Consider the following 25,540-nt stretch of genomic DNA (forward strand, 5'->3'; position numbering starts at 1 on the left):
ATTTCAATCCAATGGCAGCGATATAGTTCCAAGTCAGGATGGTGTATGACTTGGATGGGGATTTGTAGGATGTGGTGGTTGCATGTATGTCTGCTCCACTTTTCCTTCTAGGTGGTAGAAGTAGCCAATTTTAAAACGTGCTCTCAAAGGAACTTTGCTGAGTTGCTTTAATGCATTTTATATATTTATTGTGTTGCTGCCATTAAGTCCAAGATGGAGAGAATGAATGTTTAGGTTTGTAGATGGAGTGCTGTTCAAACAGGCTGCTTGGGTGGTGTTGAGCTTCTTTAGTGTTACTGGAGCTGCGTTCATTCAGGCCAGTGGAGCATATTCCATCGCTGTCCTTGCATGTGTCTTGTGAATGTTGGACAGGATTTGAGGAGTCAGGAAATGTGTCAGTTGCCTCAGAGTTCCTAGTTTTCAACCTGCTGTTGTCAGCGTAGTATTTGCTTAGCTGGTCCATTTCAATGGTAACTTCCATGATATTATGATTTGGAGGAGCCGGTGTTGGATTGGGGTGTACAAAGTTAAAAATCACACAGCACCAGGTTATAGTCCAATAGAGCTTCGAAAGCTAGTGCCTCCAAATAAATCTGTTGGACTATAACTTGGTGTTGTGTGATTTTTAATTTTGCCCATGATATTAATAACAAGGGATTCGGTGATGGTAGTACCATTGGTAATCAAAGAGAGGTGGTTCAGTTCTCTCTTTTTGGAGCTGATCATTGGCACAGATGTTACTTGCCACTTATCAACCCTACCTGGATGTCGTATAGATCACGCTGCAAATGGACATGGGCTACTGTGGTATCTGAGGAGTTGGGAATGGTGCTAACATTGTACTGATGAATCATGAATCTTCCCATTTCTGATCTTATAGTGGAAGGAAGATAACTGATTAAACACTTGAAAATGTTTGGGCCAAAGACAATATCCTGGGGAACTCCAGTGATATCCTGGATGGTTGGGATGGCATGGTGGCTCAGTGGTTAGCACTGCTGCCTCACAGCACCAGAGACCTTGGTTCAATTCCGGCCTCGGACGACTGTCTGTGTGGAGTTTGCACATTCTACCTGTGTCTGCATGGATTTCCTCTGGGTGCTCTGGTTTCCTCCCACAATCCAAAGATGTGCAGGTCAGGTGAATTGGCCATGCTAAATTGCCCATGGTATCAGGGGTAAATATAGGGTGGGTTACTCTTCGGAGGGTCGGTGTGGACTTGCTGAGCCAAAGGGCCTGTTTCCATACTGTAGGAAGTCTAATCTATTCTTAAAAAAAACCCCACAATCATCACTCCAACCAGTGGAAAAGTTTCCCGCAATTTCCATTGATTTCAGTTTACAGGAGCTGTTTGTTGTCTCAATGGGTGGAATATTGTATTGGTGTCTCGGGCAATCATTCTGACTTGCATCTTGAATTCAACTCTTTTTTTTCTATGTTGACCAAGGCTGTAATGAGGTGAAGAGTGAAGCAATATTCTCAGACCCAAACTGAGAAGCAATGAGAAAGTTATTTCTGGATAAGTTCACTTGATAGCACTGTCGATGACACCTTCCATCACTTAATTGCTGATGGATTGACAGTTAGACTGATTTGAATTTGTCTTGCTTTTTGTGGATAGGTCAGATCTGGGCTATTTTCCACATTGATGAGTAGTCATCAGTGTTGTAGTATACTGGATCACCTTGGTGAGGGACATGACAATTTCTTGAGCACAAGTCCTAGGACTTTGTTCACAGTAGTTTAGAAGAATGAGGGAGGATATCATAGATACCTTTATCATTCTAACAGGACTATACAGGATAAACACAGGAACAATGTTCCTGGTAACCAGAAAATCCAGAACCAGGGTCACAGTCTAAGAATACAGGGTAGACCATTTTAGGCAAAGTGGAAGAGAAAATTCTTCATCCACGGAGTAGTGAGCTGTGGAGTTCTCTGCTACAGAAAGCAGTTGAGGCCAAATCTTGAATGTTTTCAAGAAAGTGTTAGTTATAGTTCTTATGGCAAATGGAATCAAAGAATATGGGAACAGAGTACTGAGTTGGATGATCAGCCATAATCATATTGAATGAGAGAGCAGGCTAGAAGGACTTTCGATGTTTCTATGTCAATCTTTAAAACTGTTGCCAAAATGTTGTCAGGGTCATGTAGCCATTGCAATGTCCAGGGCATTCAAACATTTAATCAAATTGACTGAAGATTGGCATCTGTGATGCTTAGGAGGAGGCTGAGATGGATCATCCATTTGGTACTTCTGCCTGATGTTGGTTGCAAATGCTTCAGCGTTATATTTGACACTGATATCCTGCAGTCCCCTGTCATCACAGATGAGGATATTTGTGGAGCCACCTCCTCTCCTCTTGTTTAGTTGTCCACCACCATTTACAGCTGGATATAGCAGTAATGCAGAAGCCAGGTCTAATTTCTTGATTGTGGGGGTTGATTAGGTCAGTCTACCAATTGACTAGAGTGTTGTGGACAGGTTTGTAGATATAAAAGTGAGATGCTTAATGAATCACAATATTTTCCTAATGAGTGCTTTAAATGGTAATCTTTTTCATTAACCTACACTTTTAAAACTTTATTTGAAAATTATAGGCAGAAAAGCTTTTGTTGTGAATTAAACATGATTTTTCTATGTGGCAAATTCTGACAGTTTCTGTGTACTCCACATAATAATATATCTAGTTATGAGGTTATGAATTCCAGTCCTGTCATTTTAAGAGGTGTAACACGAATACTAGTTTAAGTAAAATATTAAAATCAAAGCTCAGCAGCATTATTGAGTCTATTTTTAGGTAGTGAAGAGGAACACCTTCCTTAAGATTTTTTGTTTTTAACAAGTAAGTTCATAACAACATTAGAATCCTGACTTGCAATAGATGTTGATGGTTGGGGAAATATTGAGTTTATTGCAGAGTAGAATATTTGTTCACTTTTTGAGTGCTTTTAGCATGAAGTGGTCATAGTTCATGTAAATTATGTATTAGATACATAAAAAATGTCAACCGGACAATTTTATTCCAAACTTTAGGAGTCCTTATGGATTCTCTGCATGACATTCCCAATTAATGTTGAATTATTTGTGCTTCTGCGAAATGGAATTGTACCCTACAGAACATGCCAAACCTTGCATAGTGGATTTCTTAATTTTAAATAGCTATGTAAACAGTAACAAATACAGAGTTTCACAGTAATATCTGAAATGTAAGTACCCCTCTTTGGAGTATATATAATAACAAATTATGCTCGCTCCTGTAATAAAACCTAGCATGAGGAACATTTACAGTCCAGGTTTAGATTGAGTTTTAGTCTAGGACACGTGACACATTTATTACTTCCTGTGTAAATTTGCAGTTCCTTTGCTGCTATTTACTTGCCTGCTTCTAATGAATGAATAAGCTTGATTATTAAATGAAACTTGCCAAATCCCGCAGAAGAAACCCAAAACTAGGCATTCCCAGGATGACACCAAGCCAAACAGTGAAAAAATGTTGTTCAGTGGAAACCAAAAACAAGGATATGAAGACAGAGTGCAAATGTGTGTTGTTTCTAGCTGGAAGTTTATTTGAAAGATTATGGAGGGAGAATTGCATCATGAGATAATGAAATAAGATAGCAGAAGACCTGGAAATGAAATTGGATAAAGTAATGAGAGCAGAATATGACATACTGGATATTTCAAGAAGAAATAAAATGTTCTAAATACTCAGCAGGTCTGGGAGGATTTATAGAGAGAGCATCTGAATTACAATTCCGAATTGTATATGCTGCAGGTTCAGTCTGCAGATTATTGTAAGATGTTTTGATTATGTGAACTACTCTGTCCAGGTTGCTACCAACTTTCTTGAGTGTTTTTGTGACTGCACCTACCTAGCCAAGGGTATGTGTTCCATCAAACTCCTGTCATAAATCTTGAATATCGTGAAGATGCTTTGAATAATCAGCAATTGAGTCATCCTTGACAAATTTCCCAGCTTCTGCGCAGTTCTTATAGTGATGGCAGTATATGTTTGGTACTGTTTGGTGATGATGATGAAAGGTGATGTCATTGAAGTACTTAGCAGTAATAATGCTGTTCAGAATGAGGTGTGACCGTTGGGCTTTCTTTTGTTGGAATCTGCTGAAATATACGTGGGCCAAATTTTACTTGCCACTTGTCAAGCCAAACCTGGATTATGGGCTACATCCTAAGGTTCTGAGGGAGGTGGCTGAGGAAATGGCGGAGGCGTTGGTTGAGATCTTTCAAAAGTCACTGGAGTCAGGGAAAGTCCCAGATGATTGGAAGATCGCTGTTGTAACCCCCTTGTTCAAGAAAGGATCAAGACAAAAGATGGAAAATTATAGGCCAATTAGCCTAACCTCGATTGTTGGTAAAATTCTAGAATCCATCATTAAGGATGAGGTTTCTAAATTCTTAGAAGAGCAGAGTCTGATTAGAACAAGTCAACATAGATTTAGTGAGGGGAGGTCGTGCCTGACAAACCTGTTGGAATTCTTTGAAGAGGTGACAAGTAGGTTAGATCAGGGAAACCCAGTAGATGTAGTCAATCTAGACTTTCAAAAGGCCTTTGATAAGGTGCCACACGGGAGGCTGCTGAGCAAGGTGAGGTCCCATGGTGTTCGAGGTGAGTTACTGGTATGGATTGAGGATTGGCTGTCTGACAGGAGGCAGAGAGTTGGGATAAAAGGTTCTTTTTCGGAATGACAGCCCGTGACAAGCCGTGTCACGCAGGGTTCAGTGTTGGAGCCGCAGCTGTTCACGTTATATATTAATGATCTGGATGAAGGGACTGAGAGCATTCTAGCGAAGTGTGCCGATGATACAAAGTTAGGTGGACAGGCAGGTAGTACTGAGGAAGTGGGGAGGCTGCAGAAGGATCTAGACAGTTTGGGAGAGTGGTCCAGGAAATGGCTGATGGAATTCAATGTGAGCAAATGCGAGGTCTGGCACTTTGGAAAAAAGAATACAAGCATGGACTACTTTCTAAACGGTGAGAAAATTTATAAAGCAAAAGTACAAAGGGATCTGGGAGTGCTAGTCAAGGATTCTCTGAAGGTAAACATGCAGGTTGAGTCCGTGATTAAAAAAGCAAATGCAATGTTGTCATTTATCTCAAGAGGGTTGGAATATAAAAACACAGTTGTGCTACTGAGACTTTATAAAGCTCTGGTTAGGCCCCATTTGGAGTACTGTGTCCAGTTTTGGTCCCCACACCTCAGGAAGGACATACTGGCACTGGAGCATGTCCAGCGGAGATTCACACGGATGATCCCTGGAATGGTAGGTCTAACATACGAGGAACGGCTGAGGATCCTGGGATTGTATTCATTGGAGTTTAGAAGATTAAGGGGAGATCTAATAGAAACTTACAAGATAATACATGGCTTGGAAAGGGTGGACGCTAGGAAATTGTTTCCATTAGGCGAGGAGACTAGGACCCGTGGACACAGCCTTGGAATTAGAGGGGGTAAATTCAGAACAGAAATGCGGAGACATTTCTTCAGCCAGAGAGTGGTGGGCCAGTGGAATTCATTGCCACAGAGTGCAGTGGAGGCCAGGATGCTAAATGTCTTCAAGGCAGAGATTGATAAATTCTTGATGTCATAAGGAATTAAGGGCTACGGGGAGAATGCGGATAAGTGGAGTTGAAATGCCCATCCATGATTGAATGGCGGAGTGGACTCGATGGGCCGAATAGCCTTACTTCCACTCCTATGTCTTATGGTCTTATATCCGAGTGTGAACTGTCATGGACTGCTACATTAAGGTATGCAAGCAGAGGTGAAATAATGGATCCATCAGTAAACAGTGCTACAACTGAAATGAACATAGAGGAAAGTCATCAATAAAATAACTCAAGACAAATAAGACAAGGCAACATGTGGACATCACACAATTATGCCATTAAAGCTGTCAGAAACACCTCCCTTCAGCCACTGTATGACTTCCCCCCAACCCTCATTTTGCTAGGGCTCTTGGTCTTGTACTCATTTTAACTGAGTTTTTGCATCAGCCAGTCATACCTCCTCCACTGATATTTAACTACTGATTGCATTTTAGGATCAACTATGTAGTGGATTTTAGAGCGAGCTGATAAAATACAATTCAAACTGCAAGAAGATTATTTGTAAATAGGATTTATTTATTGGCACTATTGATGATTTCTTCTATCACTACTGATGATTGAAAAGAAAATAATTGGATGGTATTTGAATTACAATTACCTAGTTTTAACAGATAGATAATGTCCAAACTATCTTCTATATTGACTGGTAGATGCCAGTGTCACATATGACCTGAAGGGAATGACTAGCTCTTGGACACAGATCTTTGCTAGTAAATTGGGGATATTGTCAGGACCCATTGCCTTTGCTGCCATTCAGTCCTCCATGAAGTGAACCAAATTTGCTCAATACTGGCAGCTATAATGCTAGTGACCACAGAAGACGTTTGGCTGAAGACAGGTACGATAAAAACAATGACTGCAGATGCTGGAAACCAGATTCTGGATTAGTGGTGCTGGAAGAGCACAGCAGTTCAGGCAGCATCCAAGTAGGTTCGAAATTGACATTTTGGGCAAAAGCCCTTCCTGATGAAGGGCTTTTGCCCGAAACGTCAAGCTGAAGACAGGTACACCCACTTCAGCATTGTCTCTTGCACATGCTTGCTAGACACCATCACGACGGTGGGTGACGATTTTTTATGAAGCCTCATCACCTATTTGGTGCATAGCTTCCAACACCACTCCCTCCTTGGGCCAATAGCTTTCCTGTGGTCCCATTGGCTACACATATTTTCAGTACTAGATTTTTATCAAACTAGTATGGTTAAAAGATTTTCAGCATCCTGCAATCATATTCTTCTTGTCTTCTGTTCATTTTGATTCATTTCTAGTGGAAAATATGGAATCTGTCAGCAAATTGTTCTATTCCTGACAAACTTCATGGTATCATTTACTTAATTGTCATTTCTGAAATTATTTTTACTCAAGCAGTAATTTTTGTTTGGTAGGGGCACATGAGGTAAAACTTAAAAATTAATTTATGGGATTTGGCCATTGCCAGTATATCATGAATGAATTGGGCAGTGAAAATTTGCAGCGGGATTCAAGGCAGTCCATCCAAAAAAAAACAGTACTGTGAATTTGCTGTCTGACTTAGATTTATAAAACCAACATGTCATATGCAAGAAGAAGAAACTTCTGCTGGCTAGGCCAGCATTATTTCCCATCCTAATTGCCATGAGAAAGTGGTAGTGAACTGCTTTATTGGGCCACTGCAGTCCACTACATATAGAAATAGGGAGAGGCTGAATGGGCTGAGGCTATTTTCTTTGGAGCGAGTGTGACCATATGGAGATTTATAAAATCATGAGTGGCATGGAAAGGTTGAATGGTCAAGGAATTTTTCTGAGAGTAGGGGAGTCCAAAAACTAAAGGGCATGGGTTTAAAGTGAAAGGGAAAAGATTCAAAAGGGACTGAAGAGGCAACTTTTATACACAGAGGATGGTACTTCTATGGAACGAGCTACCAGAGGAAGTGGTGGAGACTAGTACAATTACAACATTTAAAAGGTATCTGAATGGGTATAAGAATAGGAAGGGTTTAGAGGGATATGGGCCAAATGCTGGCAAATGGGGCTAGATTAATTGAGGGTATCTGGTCAAGTTGGACCAAAGCTGTACATCTCTATGACTCTAGGACTATAAGTGACCAGTTTCTAAAGAAAATCTGAAGAAATTTCTTGCTCAAAGTAGGTATATAATTGTAATACTAATTTACTGATAAAAATTTGCTTTCAGGATATTGAAAGTCTAGCAAAATTAAAAATGTATTTATATGAAGTATCTATTCATGATGACAATCTAAATTCATACATTTAAATAATCACAGTCTAGCATGATGGACATCGAGAGTGGAAGTGTTGGTTTACATGAAAAAATAATTGTTCATATTGACATACAGTTCTATTTTTACACTTCGTGTTTTTCTTTGTTCTTGGACCATAGGTGACATTATCTATCTCCAAGGTATTCAGTGAAAACAGTGGAGGCTTTTCTTGACCAAGCTGCTGCTGAAAATGGTATATCTTTACCATTGAATAGAGAGGTGTGTCTAAAATTAGAACATGCTAATGAGCTTGTCTGGCCCAGGGTTTAGCAGCCATTTAGATTCATCAGCTAAAGGTATCATTCCCAGAAGCTCCAGAAACCTTACAGCTAAACTAGAACAGTCAGTTGCAGCAGGAAGTGCTTTTCCAGCATTCCTTGTGGATCATGAGGAGCAGGATTTCTTCTCTTTCCGCACCTCACAAGTAAACCTGCTACAATCTGTCTCCCTCTCTATGACCTAATGCCTTTTCCCTCATTGCCACCTCGTTATTCAATAAGTCCTCGTCCCCACCTCACGTTTACCACCTCACCCCACTATCTCTTTCCTATCCTATGCTTGGCTGCAAACTTGAATAAAAAGCCTGACTGTGTGGAGCTGTCAGCCTCTCAGTTTGGCCAGCTGCTTGACACAAAACCAACTCAAACATTCAAATGAGATGCTGCTATTAAAACAAGTAAAACTCCACATTCCCTTTTTTCCACAATGCCCTATCCCTCCCCCAATTCTTTGGGAATTTGGTGGCCATGATTAAAGGCTGGCAGATTTTTTTTAAAAATTCATTCTGATGTTACCCTGAATAATGTCACAAAACTGTGACTGGATGCCAGACATTTTAAGACAACACAGTGGCTCAGTGGTTAGCACTGCTGCCTCACCACACCAGGGTTCAATTCTAACTTCAGACAGCTGTCTGCATGGAGTTTACACATTCTCTCTGTGTCTGCGTGGGTTTCCTCCAGGTGCTCCTGTTTCTCCCACAGTCCAAAGATGTGCAGATTGGGTGGATTAGCCATGACAAATTGCTGCATAGTGTTCAAGCATCTGCAGGCCAGGTGGATTAACTGTGGAAAATAGAGGGTTACAGGGATGGGTGGGTTTGTGTGGGATGCCCTTCAGAGGGTCAGTGTGGACTTGATGGGCTGAATGGCCTGCTTCCACACTGTAGGGATTCTATGATTCCATGATTCACATTCACAATGACGACTTGTATAAAAAAAGAGCAGTACAGTGACTCAATGGTCAGCCTCAGATGACACTCTGTGTGGGGTTTGTACATTCTTCCCATGTCTGAGTGCTCCAGTTTCCTCCTGCAGTTCAAAGTGAAGGTTAGTTGGATTGGCCATACCAAATTGCTTCATCGTATCAAGAGGTGTGCAGGCTAGGTGAATTAGCCATGGCGAATGGGGGGGTTACGTGAATAGTGTGGGGGTGGGTCTGGGTGGGATGCTCTTTGGAGGGTTGGTGGATTCAGTGCGCAGAATGGCCTGCTTTCACACTGTAGAAATTCTAATATGATTTTATATTGCTGCATGAGTCCCTGAGAGTTAATAATTTCAGTATATATGGCTATATTAGCATCAGTCTACCAGCTTTCCATTTCATCATAACTACCATAGACTTGAAAACAGTGCAGAAGAGGATGCCCAAAATTGCTTAAAAGTTTGATAATAGATCTAGAATATAAAGCTGTGTAATAACGGTCATTGATTATTGCAACCATTATTTTCAGCTGCCATCTTTAGCTGGTCTACATGAGACTGCATAGAAAAGTAGTTAACTCTAACTGGCCATTCAAATGGCCTAGAAAGCCACTCAGGAATGAGCAAGAAATTACATTACATGAAAGATTTTTTTAAAAGAAATTTTGTATTCCATCTCTGATATGCCTATTATTAGTTATTAATATGCATTGCACTGGCATTAATCTGTGTACCAGAACTCTTTCAAGTCTAGCTTAAAATTCACCCTGGTTTAGAGGTTTTCCTTTTATTGAAATGGAAGTAAAACTAAAACAGCACCATTCACAATTAGATCCCATTTTATTGATCGAGTTTGCAGCTAGCCAGCACTTCACAGATAGCAGATAGATGGCGCAATATTGCTTTTTATAAAGATGAAAAATGCGATGCTAGTTTCTGGTGTGAATCATTGGCTTATGTTGCTGCAGCCAATGTCACAAAGGAGCTGATCTGCAGTTGTTGGTAAAGTGATAATTTAATGGCAGCATCTGTTTAATTTTACCCAATGTATATCGTATAACGAGCTTTGATGCATTAAATGGAATAAAATTAAGAAACTCTAATTGATGGATTGATTATTATTATGAGATACAGATGGGGCACATAGTGCCTGTCTGGAGAAATGCAAAGACTAAACAGATAAACTTACATTTATCTTAATTGTGCGAATCAAGCTTGGGGAAAAGGGAAATTAAATTTTCTGCCCACTAACTGTCTCTAAGTAGTAAAAGTAATAGCAATATTTCAAGAAGCTTTTATATTTTCTGTGGTTAACAATTGAGTATACTTATTCATTACCCCCTCAGCAACATTTTGGGACTGTCTCAATTCTAAGTCTATAGGTGTAAGTGCAATTAATTATGTTTTCATTCCGCAATCCACATTACTGAAAACAATAAATGTATTTTACATTTTAATAGATGTCCATATCATGTTGTACAGTATCTTCTTTAATGTATAATATCCTTTCAAGTCCCTTGTCATAGAGTCATAGAGATATGCATCATGGAAACAGACCCTTTGGTGCAATTCGTCCACATCAACCAGATAACCTAAATGAATCTAGTCCCATTTGCCAGCACTTGGCCCATATCCTTCCAAACCCTTCCTATTCATATACCCATCCAGATGCCTTTTAAATGTTGCAATTGTACCAGCCTCCACCACTTCCTCTGGCAGCTCATTCCATACACGCACCACTCTCTGCGTGAAAAAGTTGCCCCTTAGGTCCCTTTTAAATTTTTCTTCTCTCACCTTTAACTTTTTCCCTCTGGTATCTGAGCAATCTTAAGCATAGTGGAATGCTGAAAACTTGCCAAATATTGACAGTTAATAAAGCTATGTTAAAGTAGTTAAGTCCACAAGAAAGACTATTTTTCCTGTGTTTCCCAGCCAACTATCTTTTTAGACAGTCTCAGGGTATCATTTTGCAACAAGTTGATAAATTGTTGAAAATAGGTACTGTGCTAATACAACTTGCTTGGTGGAAAGCCTATTTGTGGTATACAATTGTGGTCCTAACTGCTGATAATGTGAACTTGGCTGGAGATGTAGAAACAGATACCTGTAACACTCAAGCACTCCTTCGAAGCAGTAATTGTACAGTGGTATATGCAGATTCCATGCATGCCCTCCCACCAAGATGTGGAATGAACTCACTGATGCACAGTGGCAGGATTCAGACTGATTTGGAAATTGAAGAAAAAAGCAGAGAAATCCTCAGGCATGGCACTGGAAGTTCTGGTAGAGGAGTGATACGTATTAGCTGAGGAATCATACAATTCCTAAAGTGTGGAAGCAGACCATTCAGCCCCTCTGAAGAGCATCCCACCCAGACACATCCTACCCCTGCACACCTGTTTTTCCCATGGTTAATCCATCTGCACACCTTTGCATATGGGAGGAAACCGGAATACCCGGAGGAAACCCACGCAGACAAGGGGAGAATGTTCAAACTCCACACAGAAAGTGACCCAAGGCTGGAATTAAACCTGGCTCCCTGGTGCTGGGTCACCATGCCACCCTAAGTGTTCATCTCGTGTAGCAGCTGATGCTGCTCTGCCTTTCCTCACTTCATCCTCCCATTCCTTCTGAAATCCTAGCACACACTCCTGACAAGGCATCCAGGAGTTGGGAGGTAATGTTTTGGCTGTACAGGACATTGGTTAGGCCCCTGTTAGAATATTGCGTGCAATTCTGGTCTCCTTCCTATTGGAAAGATGTTGGGAAACTTGAAAGGGTTCAGAAAAGATTTACAAGGATGTTGCCAGGGTTGGAGGATCTGAGCTACAGGGAGTGGCTGAACAGGCTGGGGCTGTTTTCCCTAGAGCGTTGGAGGCTGAGGGGTGACCTTATAGAGGTTTACAAAATTATGAGGGGCATAAATAGGATAAATAGGCAAAGTCTTTTCCCTGGGGTTGGGGAGTCCAGAACTAGAGGGCACAGGTTTAGGGTGAGAGGGGGAAGATATAAAAGAGACCTAAGGGGCAACTTTTTCATGCAGAGGGTGGTACATGTATGGAATGAGCTGCCAGAGGATGAGGTGGAGCTGGTACAATTGCAACATTTAAGAGGCATTTGGATGGGTATATGAATACGAAGGTTTGGAGGGATATGGGCCGGGTGCTGGTAAGTGGGACTAGATTGGGTTGGGATATCTGGTCGGCATGGACGGGTTGGACCGAAGGGTCTGTTTCCATGCTGTACATCTCTATGACTCTATGACATGGTGATTCCTATAAGGTCACTAAGATAGAGCAGCAGAATGCTCCTTGGATCAAGTCCTTAGAGAATTTCCAGAATGAATGTCAACAACATTGAAGTCTTAACAAGTTGTCTTTAGAAAATCTCCCCCAGCATTTCAAAAATCCTTTTCAAATATCCTTTAGCAAGCGAACAGTGTTTTTTTTGTGGATTTCCTTTGTCATGATATGACACATCATTGGAGCACACAGGGCTTGTACTTTAACATTTTGGCCCATAGGTATTTACATTAACACTGTGCCACAAGGACCCTTCAAGTGAACAGTTTAAAGGGATTTATTTTCAAATAGTGCTCATAACTGTCAGCAACAGCTTGTTTATTCCTAAACAACTGCTTGCTGTTAGGAGATGTTGTTGGGTCACGCACTATCCACCAAAACACAGCACAGTATTGTTAATGAGGACTGTCCAGCAATTTAACTAGCACTCAGTTCTTTGATGATTCTCCTGGCAGCCATTCTTAGTGCATGTTTCAAATTATTTATCAAAATGAACTTTTGCACTGAATACAAGCTAAACTGTCAGTTCAAAATCTATCTTTACCACCTGAGAACCTGTTCAGCATCTAAAGGAGCCATATTTTCATCTAAAGAAGTAGAAATATTATTCTTGTAATAGATCCAAAAAAGATTTTTTGGGTAATTTTTTAAATGCTGAATCTTTGAGAGGTATTAATGCATTTTGGTTTCAAAATGATAGAGTATGATGGTGCATGTAAAACATATTAATCATTAACACATTTTTGGTACTTTACTATTTTTAGTGTCAAGTGCTCATGTACTGCATTTGATTTGCAGACACAGTGTTTTAAAGTGAGGTACATTGTGTTGATGATCAAGAGAGGGGTAATAGCTTAGAGCCTCAGTAATAACCTGCAATATAACTAATCTAATATGGGTGTTTGCAAAGCGCATCACCCTTTTTCCTTCTAACTTGAAAATGATGAATTTTCTCAGCTTTTGACCTAATTCTTAAGAAAATAAGAAATTTAAGCAGAAGTAGACCATTTAGCTCTTTGTGTCCATTCCACCATTCAGTAAGATCATAGCTGATCTGTTGTAGTTTTACCTGTACTTTCCACTGCCACCATCCCATCCATAACCTTTGACGGCCTTGTGATTCAAAAACCTGAATCATCTTTGATTATATTCACTGGCCCCATACTATGTGGGGTTTAATAAGATCATCTTTCAGTATTTTAAACTCCAATGAATATTAGCCCAAACAGCTACACCTTTCCTCAAAAAATAACCTTTTTACCCTAGGAATTAATCTAATTAATGTTCTCTGAACTGCCACAAATATAATTTATTCCTCTTTAACAAAGGAAACCCAAACTATACACAGCATTCTAAGTATGGTCTCACAATTGCTCTGTGTAGTTGTAGCAAGAATTAATATTACAACCTCCCCCCCCCCCAACCCCTTGCAATAAAGGCCAACATTTCATTTGCTGTACCTGCAATCTAACTTCTTGTGGTCATAAGGACTCTTGTGGCAGAAGTTGTGTCCCTACCTCTGGGGAAGAATGGTTGGGCTCAAATCTAATGAGACCAAGAGGTATGTCATAACATGTGCAAACAAGTTGATTTTAAAAGTCATGTGATTCCTGTATGACAACTCCCAGTTCCCTCTCGATAGTAGCATTCTCCATATTGATAATGTTCTGCATTTCTTATACCACAAAGTGGACAACCTCACATTTCCAACATTATACTCCATCTGCTAAACTTTTCATGCTCACTGAACATGTCTACATCCTGTTGTAAACTCCATGTAGCATCCACACAACTTGTGTTCCTATCTATCTTTGTTAACATCCCTCTGTAATGTGGACTTGAAGGAACTGTATTGTAATGACAAAAGACAAATTATCAAAGGTAACAACTGAAATATTCAGGGTAACAGGTTTGTTGTGTATTTCCAACTTTTTCTTTTCTTTGCCTCAGATTTTTTGCATATGTATTTTATTGTGATGGACAGATGTTGTATTTAAATAATAAAACTTTTCAAAAGTAAACAGCTCATTCCTTGAGTAAATTGTGGACAGGTGAAATTACATCTATCCATTCCTTAGTGAATAATTTTGTTGACTCATTGGCATTGTCAAGCAACAAGGATAATTTATGTTAAGATTTTGAACTATTTCTACTAATACTATAAAATCTTTCAAACTTTTCAAAATATAACTGGATACATTATGTTTTTTTCCCCTTGAACACACCAAACATCACATGGCTGATGTTTGAAGCAAAAGAGAGTAGATTAAGAGTTCACTGTTTGATTTGCCCCTGAAATTGAATCATTTTCTGGAACATAATCTGTAATTGTGAAACTTGACATAATGCAGGCCCGTTTTGGACCCCAAAATTTTAACTCTGTAAGTATTGATAAAATAAATTGTAAGGTGTTCCATGCAGAATTGGCCCTGACTGGCAGGATCAAGTGGACGTCTGAGGCAACAGCAATGAAATAACACAGTCTCACCCTTAAAGTAGAGATGAGCTATGGACAGCATTATTACAAGATCTCACCAGAGTAGATGAACTTTCAAAATGTTGCATTATTTTGGGAGGAACAACCAGGAACTGAATGCTTTTATTTAAAACGTAATGCAACAAAAAATGCCAGGTGCTTGAACAGGCAATGTTTGCATAAAATGTGTAAACCCATAGCAGGAATTATTTATTTATAAAACAGAGCTTAATCTGCAATATTTCAAAGGCAGCAACACATTGAAAAGTTGAGATAATTATCATGAACTATGAAAGCTATGCTTTAGACTGTACAATTCTTTAAAGATTTACAAATCTGAAGCCTCATTTTCTTTTACCATTAAATATCACTACACTACAAAATTAATTATGCAACTGAGAATGGGGATCAAGCTATTGTACAGAATTGGAATGTTTTTCTTACTCATTCATAGGATGTGGGCATTACTGGTAAGCCCAGCATTTATTGGCCATCTCTAATGAATTAAGAGTTAGAGTTTGGTCTGGAGTCTTTATGTAGGTCATAAAAGATATGGATGACAGATTTCCTTCCCCAAAGGTTATTATTGAAATGGTTTTGTTTTACAATAATGTCATGGTTACCATCACTGAGGCTAGATTTCAATTCCATGTTTTGTTAATTATATTTAAATTCCACCAGCTGACATGATAGGATTGAAGCTCATATCCTCAGAACATTAACTTGGACTACTGGATTACAATACCACGATGCCACTTCTCCCCTAAATTGCACTGGTGGGGATGAGATTTAACAAAGGTTTTAAACATTGTGAAGAACCTTGATAAAGTGCAAAGAGAAAGCTTCTTTCATCTAATTGGGTATCAGCAACAATAGATCTTCAATGTAGAACTGTAAGAAAGCAAATGCTGTTAGAGAAAATCCTTTAAGCAGGATTAATGGATGATGGAATGTATTACCAAAAGGAACGCTTAAGGCTGTAGCCATTACATCTTATGGAAAGAGTGGATAAATGTTTAAAAGAGTGAAAGATGCAATGTGTGGAGCGAATGAACACAGAGATTCATTTTGGATTACTATACTCAGGCAAGGAGCTGTTTCAAATACAACAAGTTAAATGACTGCCTTTACTACCATGAACCTCGAGTACTGTTTGTTAATTTAAGAAATCTTATGCTTACAACCAGAAAAATATTCAGATTTGTAAGCTGTATGAATCTTCTTATCATTTGCCGATACACATTGTGTATATTTCTATGATCTTTCAGATGTAGTCAGTATTAAGATGATAACTTTATTTGGCTAATATATGTTTACTCAATAAATTTGATAGCTGAAAATAGTACACATCATATTTTTGGCTTATTTTGTAGCTCTTCCAATTAATTGGAATAGTAAACTGATTTGTTGAATTTTACTAGCACTTCAGTTTACCTTCTTCATTTATACTGCAAGAGATTAGAATGAAAGTGAACCTTTTTTTCTCTAATCCTGTAAACTTCATGTCACTGTAAAGATAGGAATTTATAAATATAATGCAAATTTTGTGAAAAGATGCATTATAAAATCCAGCCCAATCCCTAAAATATCTTCTGGATTTCAGGCATAAAATTGTTTTAAAATTATATAACTCTGCCATCTAGTGATTATATGGTGTAGTCATAGTAATTCTTCATACTATCTGAAGATGATTAAATTACAATCATCTGTATATTTAGTTTTTATTATGTTTTTAAAAATTACATGGTGTGTTTATAAATGTTTTGTGATTTGCCTGATAGTTGGATTTACTTTTTCTTCCTGGGATTTTGTATCATTTTAGTCAATGGATTTGGAGGTCTTCCATTTTCTTAAAAAGCTTCTGGTTTTAATACATTTCTGCAAACTCAGCAGATTAAATAATCAGCCCTATTTTCAGCAAATGGCCATAATTATTTAATACATATTTTGCTAGTTATAGTACCTGCTGCTTTCGTTTAACTGATAACATTTCAGGAGGTCTAACTCCTCTAGTATCTTATGAATAATGCGATGGCAGATCCCTTAGCAATACATCAAAAGTCTAGTCTATATCACTCAGTTCTATGGTGATTATAACAAGGTCAGCCAGGTGGCCATCATAGAATATGCTTCCCTGATTGGGGCTGTTTGGTCCATTGAGGGAGCCCCGCCTGGCAGGCAAGAACAGGAATGTCAAACATCCCATTCACTCTGAGAGCTTGCTTTTCACTATCAAGGATTCTCCACATGTAAATAAAGGGTGACTTGGTGACAGGATACCAGCCTCTGTGGAGTTATCTCAAGTTCTGCTGTGTATCACATTTTCTAGAACACACTCACCATCGTGGCTTGTCAATAACACAATCCTCCACCATCATTTCTGCAGTTCCCCAAGGACATATACTTGGCCCTCTTTTCTGCATGTGTGTGCTGCACCATGATGCTTTTCTACCATATAACATTTTAAAGTAAGGAAACATTGATAAACCATAGATGTGGAGAAATTTGTTACCAGGAAATTAAAAGGCACCTTCAGAGCCATCCATTGATTGTTTAATCATTCTCTGTAAAGTTGACCTGAAAGAGCAATGCAACTGGTACAGGGTACAGTACTGGTATGTCTGTTATAGGCCATGGACTATGTAAGCCACTTTTTATCTTCCTTTGCATAACAAATAGAAAAAAACACAAACTTTGGGCAACTAATCTTTCAAAACCTATATAATACAGTACCATGCTTCAAAGTAGTATTGAGTAGGATCTTTGAAAGAAAAAAAGCTAGTGTAAATATTATTATTGTTTCATTTTGAGTGGATTACATAGATTTAATGAAAACAGTCCGTATTGAATAGTACTTACTTTTATCTGGAAATACACAAGGTCCATTAGATTTGATTACACATGTAAGTATTTTTTTCAATAAAATCCATCTATTTTTCATGTGACCATTCCAGTATTGTTGGCAATTAGAATAGGCGTCATTGCTACTTAAAAAGTAGCAAGTGCTTGCAGCAGAAAAGAAAGCTTTGATAGTCTTCTGTTATTGAAAAGCATATGGCTATGACAGGCACAGTTTATCAATTAAACAAAAAATTGCAAATGAGGAAGAAAATTAAAAGGCTGAAAATACACGCCCGTCATCAGCATCTGTAAAGAGAAAGGCAAATTATAATAGCTGAATAGTGTACCCTGATAAAGTATATTTTCTGAAAATATCATCCTCGGTATTTTCTTCCTCATTATACATCCTGACTGTGTATGTTAATTATGTCCTATTTTTACATTCTGCAGCAAAATATTTTCATTAATATGCCCAGCACTACCTTGTGTATTTTCTGTGTGTGCTTCTAGTGTGTTTATACTGAAGTTAATGGAGTTCATACAAAGTAAAAGAGGTACATTGCATCCTTCATACATCATACTATCCAGTAATTCAGTAAAGCATCGTATTGTATTGCAGTGTATAGCTGTAAATATGTCAACTCAAAAATATTTAGAAAGACTGTTCCAGTGGAGTACTTGTAGTACACTATTCACTCTTTATGTTTAATTACTGTGAAGATTTCTCAATTCTCATAGAGTTAAAAACCCAACTGATTCTTGATTGTTTTGATGCTTTCATTTATAATTATTACAAATCTTGCCTTGAGCTTACAGTTTTCCTCTAAAGATTTACTCCCTTTACCATATTTAAGTAATAGCAATGATGTTGAAAGATTAGAAAAAATGAAGGAAATCTCATTCTTCACTTGGAATTATAATTTCTATAATTTTGATCAATTTTCAGGATAAACAAATGATACGCAACAACCTAACCAATAATCTTAAATCAGTAAACTGTAGATCTTGAAAGGAAATAGTGTGATAAACATGTATAGTTTTATTTATATATATATTATATGCGCGTGTAAAACGTTTGGAGTTTGGATTTCAAAATAGTGACATATGAGTGTTGGTTACTTTTTGAAGTGTTTTCTTTGAAAACAAAGATCAGATGCATTCTGATACAGTAACCTAATCTAGCATTGTTCAGAAAGCAAGTGGCTGTAGACTCCTGTGGTATATTAACAGAAAATTATTTATACTGTCTGGTTTATGGCAGTGAACAAATGTTGAAGCCTACAAGCTTTTTGTTTACAGTTCAGAATAACCAAGAATTGATTTTAGTTCAAAAAGACAGAGATAGAACATTTTTAGGGCAGACTGGAGGAGACCTGACTGAAATCTGAAGCAAGGTTAATTTTCTCTCCTTAAAGGAATATAGGACAATTCAGGGAAAATAAGTCACTTCAATAGAGGTGTAGTCTGTGGAACTTCCAAATCAGGAAAGTTTGGTTTGAAATCTGTAGGTTCTTTGAATTGAGAAAACTTAGGCACTTTGCTGTGGTAAAGTTAATGTTGGCAGATTTGGAAAAGACTCATTGAATTGTCACCATAGTCACAGCAAGGAAACTGTCAGGAATCAGTTAACTCTAGGGAGTTAAGAGGTGGAGTGTAATTTCTCTGGAGTTGAACAGCAAATTGTTTGATAATTTGTTATGCTTTCTGTATTAAGATCTTTCTGTTTTCTATTTTCGGTACCTTTACCTTCTGATCCCTTTTGTGTAATAAAGTTTTGTTCCGTTGGTACAGAAACATTGCTGCTTTTTATGATTCTGTTTCAATGACTCACCACCATGTAATTACTTTTTTAAATGATTTATCAAGCTAGATTTCATTATGGGATTTGACTTGTCCAGTAGTATAAGCGAAAGTGAGGACTGCAGATGCTGGAGATTGGAATCTAGATTAGAGTGGTGCTGGAAATGCACAGCAGGTCAGGCAGCATCTGAGGAACAGGAAAATCGGTTTTCCTGTTCCTTGGATGCTGCCTGACCTGCTGTGCATTTCCAGCACCACTCTAATCTTGTATCCAGTAGTATAACAGGCTGGAATCATAAAAGTAGAAATCTGCTTGAAAAATTGTTCAATTTTTGAATGCATCAAGAAATGCTTCACCACACCATTTTATTTTGCTAAGCAAACATTGTTACCAGGTATATTTTAATAAGCTCTGTTTGTGAATTGTGTTGTGAATGAAATTCTGATTTTTTGTATTTATTTTCTTTTAGGAATTCATTGAATTATCAAAAAGATTGATCATTGATACTTCTTTGAAGGAAAATATTGTGGCTAAAGCCAAAGAATATGTAGAGAAATTCCATTCCTGGGAAACAGAAAAGGAGACTTATCAGAAGCTCATTGAAAACCTGCTTTAAATAGCCAGCAGTCAAGTTTGGAACTTGGGTATAATTGATTAGAACAGAGATTTTAAAAATAAAATTGTGTTTTTAAATTAAGGTTATGGGGATTGAGAGTGGCTTTTAAAAGGGAATATAAAACCATTTGCTGTGTGTTAACCATCAGTCAGGTCATATTTTGATTAAGCTTTAACCTGTGTGACCTGCTGGTGTTAAATTGTCTGCCAGTGCCTTCTTTTCTTGTTTCTGCAATTCCTGACTTTAAATGAATTCATGTCAATGGAATATTTTTTGTATGAAGCACACATCAAGAAAGGCTCAACTTGCTGGTGCATTCTTTAACAGTATTTTATTTTCCAGTTGTCTGCACAGTTCTGTGATTTCCTCAACTAACAATTGCAAGCATTTTTGGACTTTTAAAGTCCACTATCAGTGGTATTACTCTCTAGCTGGGCAATTAATTCCTATTTGCACAGTTTAATGAGAGGGAGGAAGAAAGAAAAACCATTGTTTTTAAATTCAGTTATTAAACATTTCGATGTAGCCTTAATGAAGGCAATCCTACTATGAGAGGACAGCGTGAAATTCTGCATCACTGCTGATCAAATCAAAACAATTAGAACAATTAGATTAAAACAAGATGTTAATTTAGTGAGCTACTGAATGGCATATCACTACTAATTATAATGTTGCATTATTTGGCAGTAGTCTTCTAATAATGAAGTTTATCCCTTAAACCCTTTATTTTCTGACAGTAAATCTCGTTCTTGTTTGTGTTAATGAATTTAGATTCAGTACCATTATCAAAACTACCTGAACGTTTGGAAATAGCAAAAAGACAAAATGCAAACTGGAAACACTGTAAACCAACTGGTCAGATAGAATTTTTAAAGAGAAACAGCTAGGCTTGAAGAGCAGTTTTACCCATAATAATGACATTTTATCCACTTAACAATGGCTGACTGAATTGGAGATTGAATATTTGGTCCAGTATTTACAACTGTTTGGTGACCAAAGTGTCCACTTGAGGGCTTTTATTGACATCTATGAATTTTCCCTTACTCATCCTTCCTTAACAGTTCACGTTTATTCTGACAACTGCACAAATACAATTCCTTTATATTCAATATTATGTTGTTATTGTGAATGTTACTTGGAGTGAGTCATTCAGCCTTGACATCTGACTTCCCACAGGTTCAGCATTGCCATAGTAAAGAAAATCGTCAAAGTTGTTTTTGAGCATGCCTGATCTCTTTAAAAATGAGAGTAAACTCTCCAAAAATTATTAAAACACAACTTTATCAAATGAAGTTTAGCCCCTTTTACTAGTTTCATTCATTCAGTTATAGATTTGCAATAGATGTACTTCCTAACCATCTGGTATTTCAGTGCTCAGAAGTTAACATATTGCATTGAAAAGAAACTTTTTCAGCTTCAGTTCTCGCAGCAAAATTACAGTTGCTCTGGCACGGATCTACAAAGTTAAACTTGAGATAATGGAGGTAGGTGTTGGTGTTGGAGTACATGGAGTCATAGAGATGTACAGCATGGAAACAGACCCTTTGGTCCAACCCATCCATGCCGACCAGATATCCCAACCCAATCTAGTCCCACTTGCCAGCACCCAGCCCATATCCCTCCAAACCCTTCCTATTCATATACCCATCCAAATGCCTTTTAAATGTTGCAATTGTACCAGTCTTCACCACTTCCTCTGACAGCTCATTCCATACACGTACCACCCTCTGCATGAAAAAGTTGCCCCTTAGGTCTCTTTTATATCTTTCCCCTCTCACCCTAAACCTAAGCCCTCTAGTTCTGGGCTCGCCCACCCCAGGGAAAAGCATTTGTCTATTTATCCTATCCATGCCCCTCATAATTTTGTAAATATCTAAACCTGGAAGCATATGAGGAGAAGGAGAGTTGACATTTCAGGCATAAGCTCTTCATCAGGAATGTGGGGTGGTGGAAGGGATCTGAGAGATAAATATGGTGGGGGTAGAACGGGATGGAGCCAGAGTGGGGGGGAAGTAGATGAGAAGGCAATTGGTGGATGCAGGTGAGGGGTTGTTGAGATAGGTCAGTGGGGCAGATGGATTGAATAGGTGGGAAGGAAGATGGACAGGTGGGGACAGTTCAAGAAGGGGGTGGTGAGTTGAAGGGTTGGATCAGAATGAGATGGGGAGAGGAGAAATTTGGAAACTAATGAAGTCGACATTGATGCCATGCGGTTGAAGGGTCCCAAGGCAGAAGATAAGGCGTTCTTCCTCCAGTCATCGGGTGGCTTGGATTTAGTGGAGGAGGCACCTGCCCATCTTCCTTCCCACCTATCCACTCCATCCTCCCCACTGACCTATCACAATTCCCCATCTGCGTTCCCAGCTACCTCCCAAAGCCCCACCCCCATCCTCCTATTTATCTCTCAGCCTCCTTCCCCCTCACATTCCTGATGAAGAGCTTATGCCCAAAATGTCAATGCTCCTGCTGCTTGGATGCTGCCTGACCTGCTGGACTTTTCCAACACCACACTTTTCGACTCTGACTTTCCAGCATTTGCAGTCCTCACTTTCTCTGATACAAATGTGGACACTCAGTACTGGTATAGGCAGTTGAAAACCAAATTATGTGAAATCGTGTGGGCTGTGGTTTTTACATTCACAGTGTAGGATACACTTTAATTCTTCTTTTATTGAGGCCACTTTTTCAGCCTTTTTCCTTTATGTTGATTTTTATTATCAAAAAACTACAATGATTTTCCTGGCAATTTGTTTATACCATTGCTAGTTCTGAAATGCTATTCTGCATGATAGAATACTTGAATGGCAACACTTGATGTTTACGCCATTTTAATATAATTTGTAAACTGCTGTTTATTGAACACATTTCTTGATGTAGTCTCAATTTTATCTTCAATTTAGAATATCAGCATTCAGAAATTAGGCATTAACTACATCTGCCAGTTGAATGGTAGAAGTATACTTAAAATGTTTGACAAATACAGAAATGATCCGATAAAATTACTATAGGTGTTGTAGAAAAACTCTGCAATTGCTTTTTTTTTTGCTCTCTGCATTAGTTGAAGAAAATTGGAATTTATTTTCTTTGTTAAAGATTTAAAGTAAGCTTAGATTCTTTGATACACATTTTAGCAGAAGGCTTACCAGCCATTCTGAATAGAGTGTTGCGTGTTCATGTTCAGCAAAGTAATTTGAGAGACTGTAAAATTTTCATTTGCTATGGATGGAATTGGGGGGTGTAATGACGTAATGTGTACTGAACAAGTACAAATTTGCACTTGGTTTTCAAGATAAGACAAAATAATGTGCTTTTATTTTTATATTGGAGTTGTGATTTTGAAATATATATATCTTTTGTCTTTTAACTAAAAGCTTTGGAAATATTGTTCAATTAAAAATATTTGAACTTTATGTGTTATTCCAGAGTCACTATCGGTTGCTACTATGGCATAATAGTGGCCAGTTTCTCTTTCAATGAAAGTAAACTCTTGATCAATGGCTACCTTCTGTGTTGTATTATTTTATAATTGTGTGACTGAAGTTCAAACAAAACATCACAGTCAATGATCTATTCTTGGGAGAAATTGAGAACTTGCCCTTTATTCCCAGAATCCCATCAAAATGGTGTAGAAGAACCTCAATTATCCAAAGGACACGGGCAGGGAGCCAAGCATCGGGACCTTGCGATCTTGTTCGGATAATCTGAAATTCGGTTAATCGAATGCTGGATAATAGAGGGTCCTCTGTATTTCTTCCATAATGTTGTTGGTACATTAGTAACCCAGTTCCAAGAATAGCAAAATCCATGATATATGGTATAAATTATGCCAGCATGGTTTTGAACTCACACAAATATTTCCTGTAGAGGTTATTAGAATATGTTACAAAGTTTATAATGGCAATTCAAGGACCCCATCTTTATCAATGAACAAGTTAAAAGATCAATATTGGCATGACTGGAGCCTTAGCATTCTGAACTTGATCACTTGTAAATCGTTTGAGGTATGGGCATATTTTGCTGCTGCATTCAATTTCCAGAATCATTCAGGATTTATTTTATAGTGATTTATTTATACCTTTTCCTTAATAATTTATCTAATAACTGTCAATTTAAAATATTTTCACTTTCATGCGTGTGAAAGCTTTTCAGTGCTCTACACTATAACAAAACATACACCAGACAAAGCACACAACAATCAAGAAGTAATTTGATTGTTTTATTTTGCTGAGAATTTATCACAAAAAGGCAGAGTCAGAATAAGATTTTGTTTAATTGTAATTCATTTTTGAACTCAAGAATATAAATACATTTACTTAGTAAATAAATTGATCTTATATATTTTCCAAAAAGCAGAAGTTAATAGTGAATACTATAGTAACATATCAACATCAAAAATAAGTTTTCATTGGAATGCACACTTTTTTCTTTCTTCAAGTTACATTTACCATCATGAAATGTTTGGAAAGTCCAGTATGATGAACATAGCTTGAATGGTTTGATCACCAGACCAAAAGCAAAATAATTTCAAAAGTTATTGGTTATTAATGTAAGAATGTGTCAATTTGGCATATCCAGAAGATATGATTCTAGATCCACTCTGTTAGAATATTTACTGTAGTATTCAGCGAAGAAGTGGAATATTATGAGGTTTCTAGACCTAAAAAAAATGTGCATGCATTGGAGATAATATCCTGAATGAGGTTGAGGGAAATAAGCTCTTAATTGGTCAGTTGCGAAGCTGGAAAATATAATATTTGAAAACTATTCTTAATATAGGCAATGTAATTAGTTATTTGTAAAAAGACCAACAACTAAGTATGCTATTCTGAATACAGATTGCCAGATAATATAACTACTACAAAGGGATGTTGGACTATACTATAATGAATTCATAACCATTTGTTATGCTGCTGTTACTGCTTGTTAAAATATGTCACACTTGTCTATCTTGTCCTATACTCACATATCAGCCAAGATTTTCCCATTTTGCAGCCAAAGTGCAGGGGGGCAGGTATTGACTGGCTCTCCATCCCCACCAATGGCAAACCTTGCCAGATTGAGCGCCAAACAGTTTAAAAGCTGACTGTAAGCTTTTCGGTGAATCACAGGCCCTGATGTTAAAGTCCTGCCTTGCCATCGGCTGCTAGCCAATCAAAGGCCAACAATGTCCGGGGTCTTGAGATCTTATGGAGGGCTTAGATTTCAGGGGATCCAATGGCAAGAAGGTAAGACATTTTGTTTTGCTTCTCAAAGGGTTGGTATGAGGAGAGTCAGGAAGTCAGAGACAAGAATGTGGATTGGCTTTCGGCAGCTACCCACTTTTCCCTATCCCTATCCCTATCCCTATCCCTATCCCTGATTTGGCCAAATGGAGACCCCACTGCCAGTAAGTAAGTCACTCTGGTT

The 25,540-nt window shown here is 38.1% G+C and overlaps 1 protein-coding gene across 2 annotated transcripts in view; it reads left to right on the top strand.

The window, feature by feature from the left end:
- glt1d1 (glycosyltransferase 1 domain containing 1) overlaps positions 1 to 23,627 on the top strand; it is a 99,058-nt gene extending 75,431 nt beyond the window's left edge. For both annotated transcript variants that reach the window (XM_072587402.1, XM_072587403.1), the window contains one exon: positions 19,988 to 23,627. In XM_072587402.1, the coding sequence (XP_072443503.1) occupies positions 19,988 to 20,134 (147 nt within the window). In that variant the 3' untranslated portion in view covers positions 20,135 to 23,627. The remainder of the gene's footprint in view (positions 1 to 19,987) is intronic.
- Positions 23,628 to 25,540: the final 1,913 nt, after the last annotated feature.

Source organism: Chiloscyllium punctatum, chromosome 17 (assembly GCF_047496795.1).
Source record: "Chiloscyllium punctatum isolate Juve2018m chromosome 17, sChiPun1.3, whole genome shotgun sequence".
Taxonomy (NCBI): domain Eukaryota; kingdom Metazoa; phylum Chordata; class Chondrichthyes; order Orectolobiformes; family Hemiscylliidae; genus Chiloscyllium; species Chiloscyllium punctatum.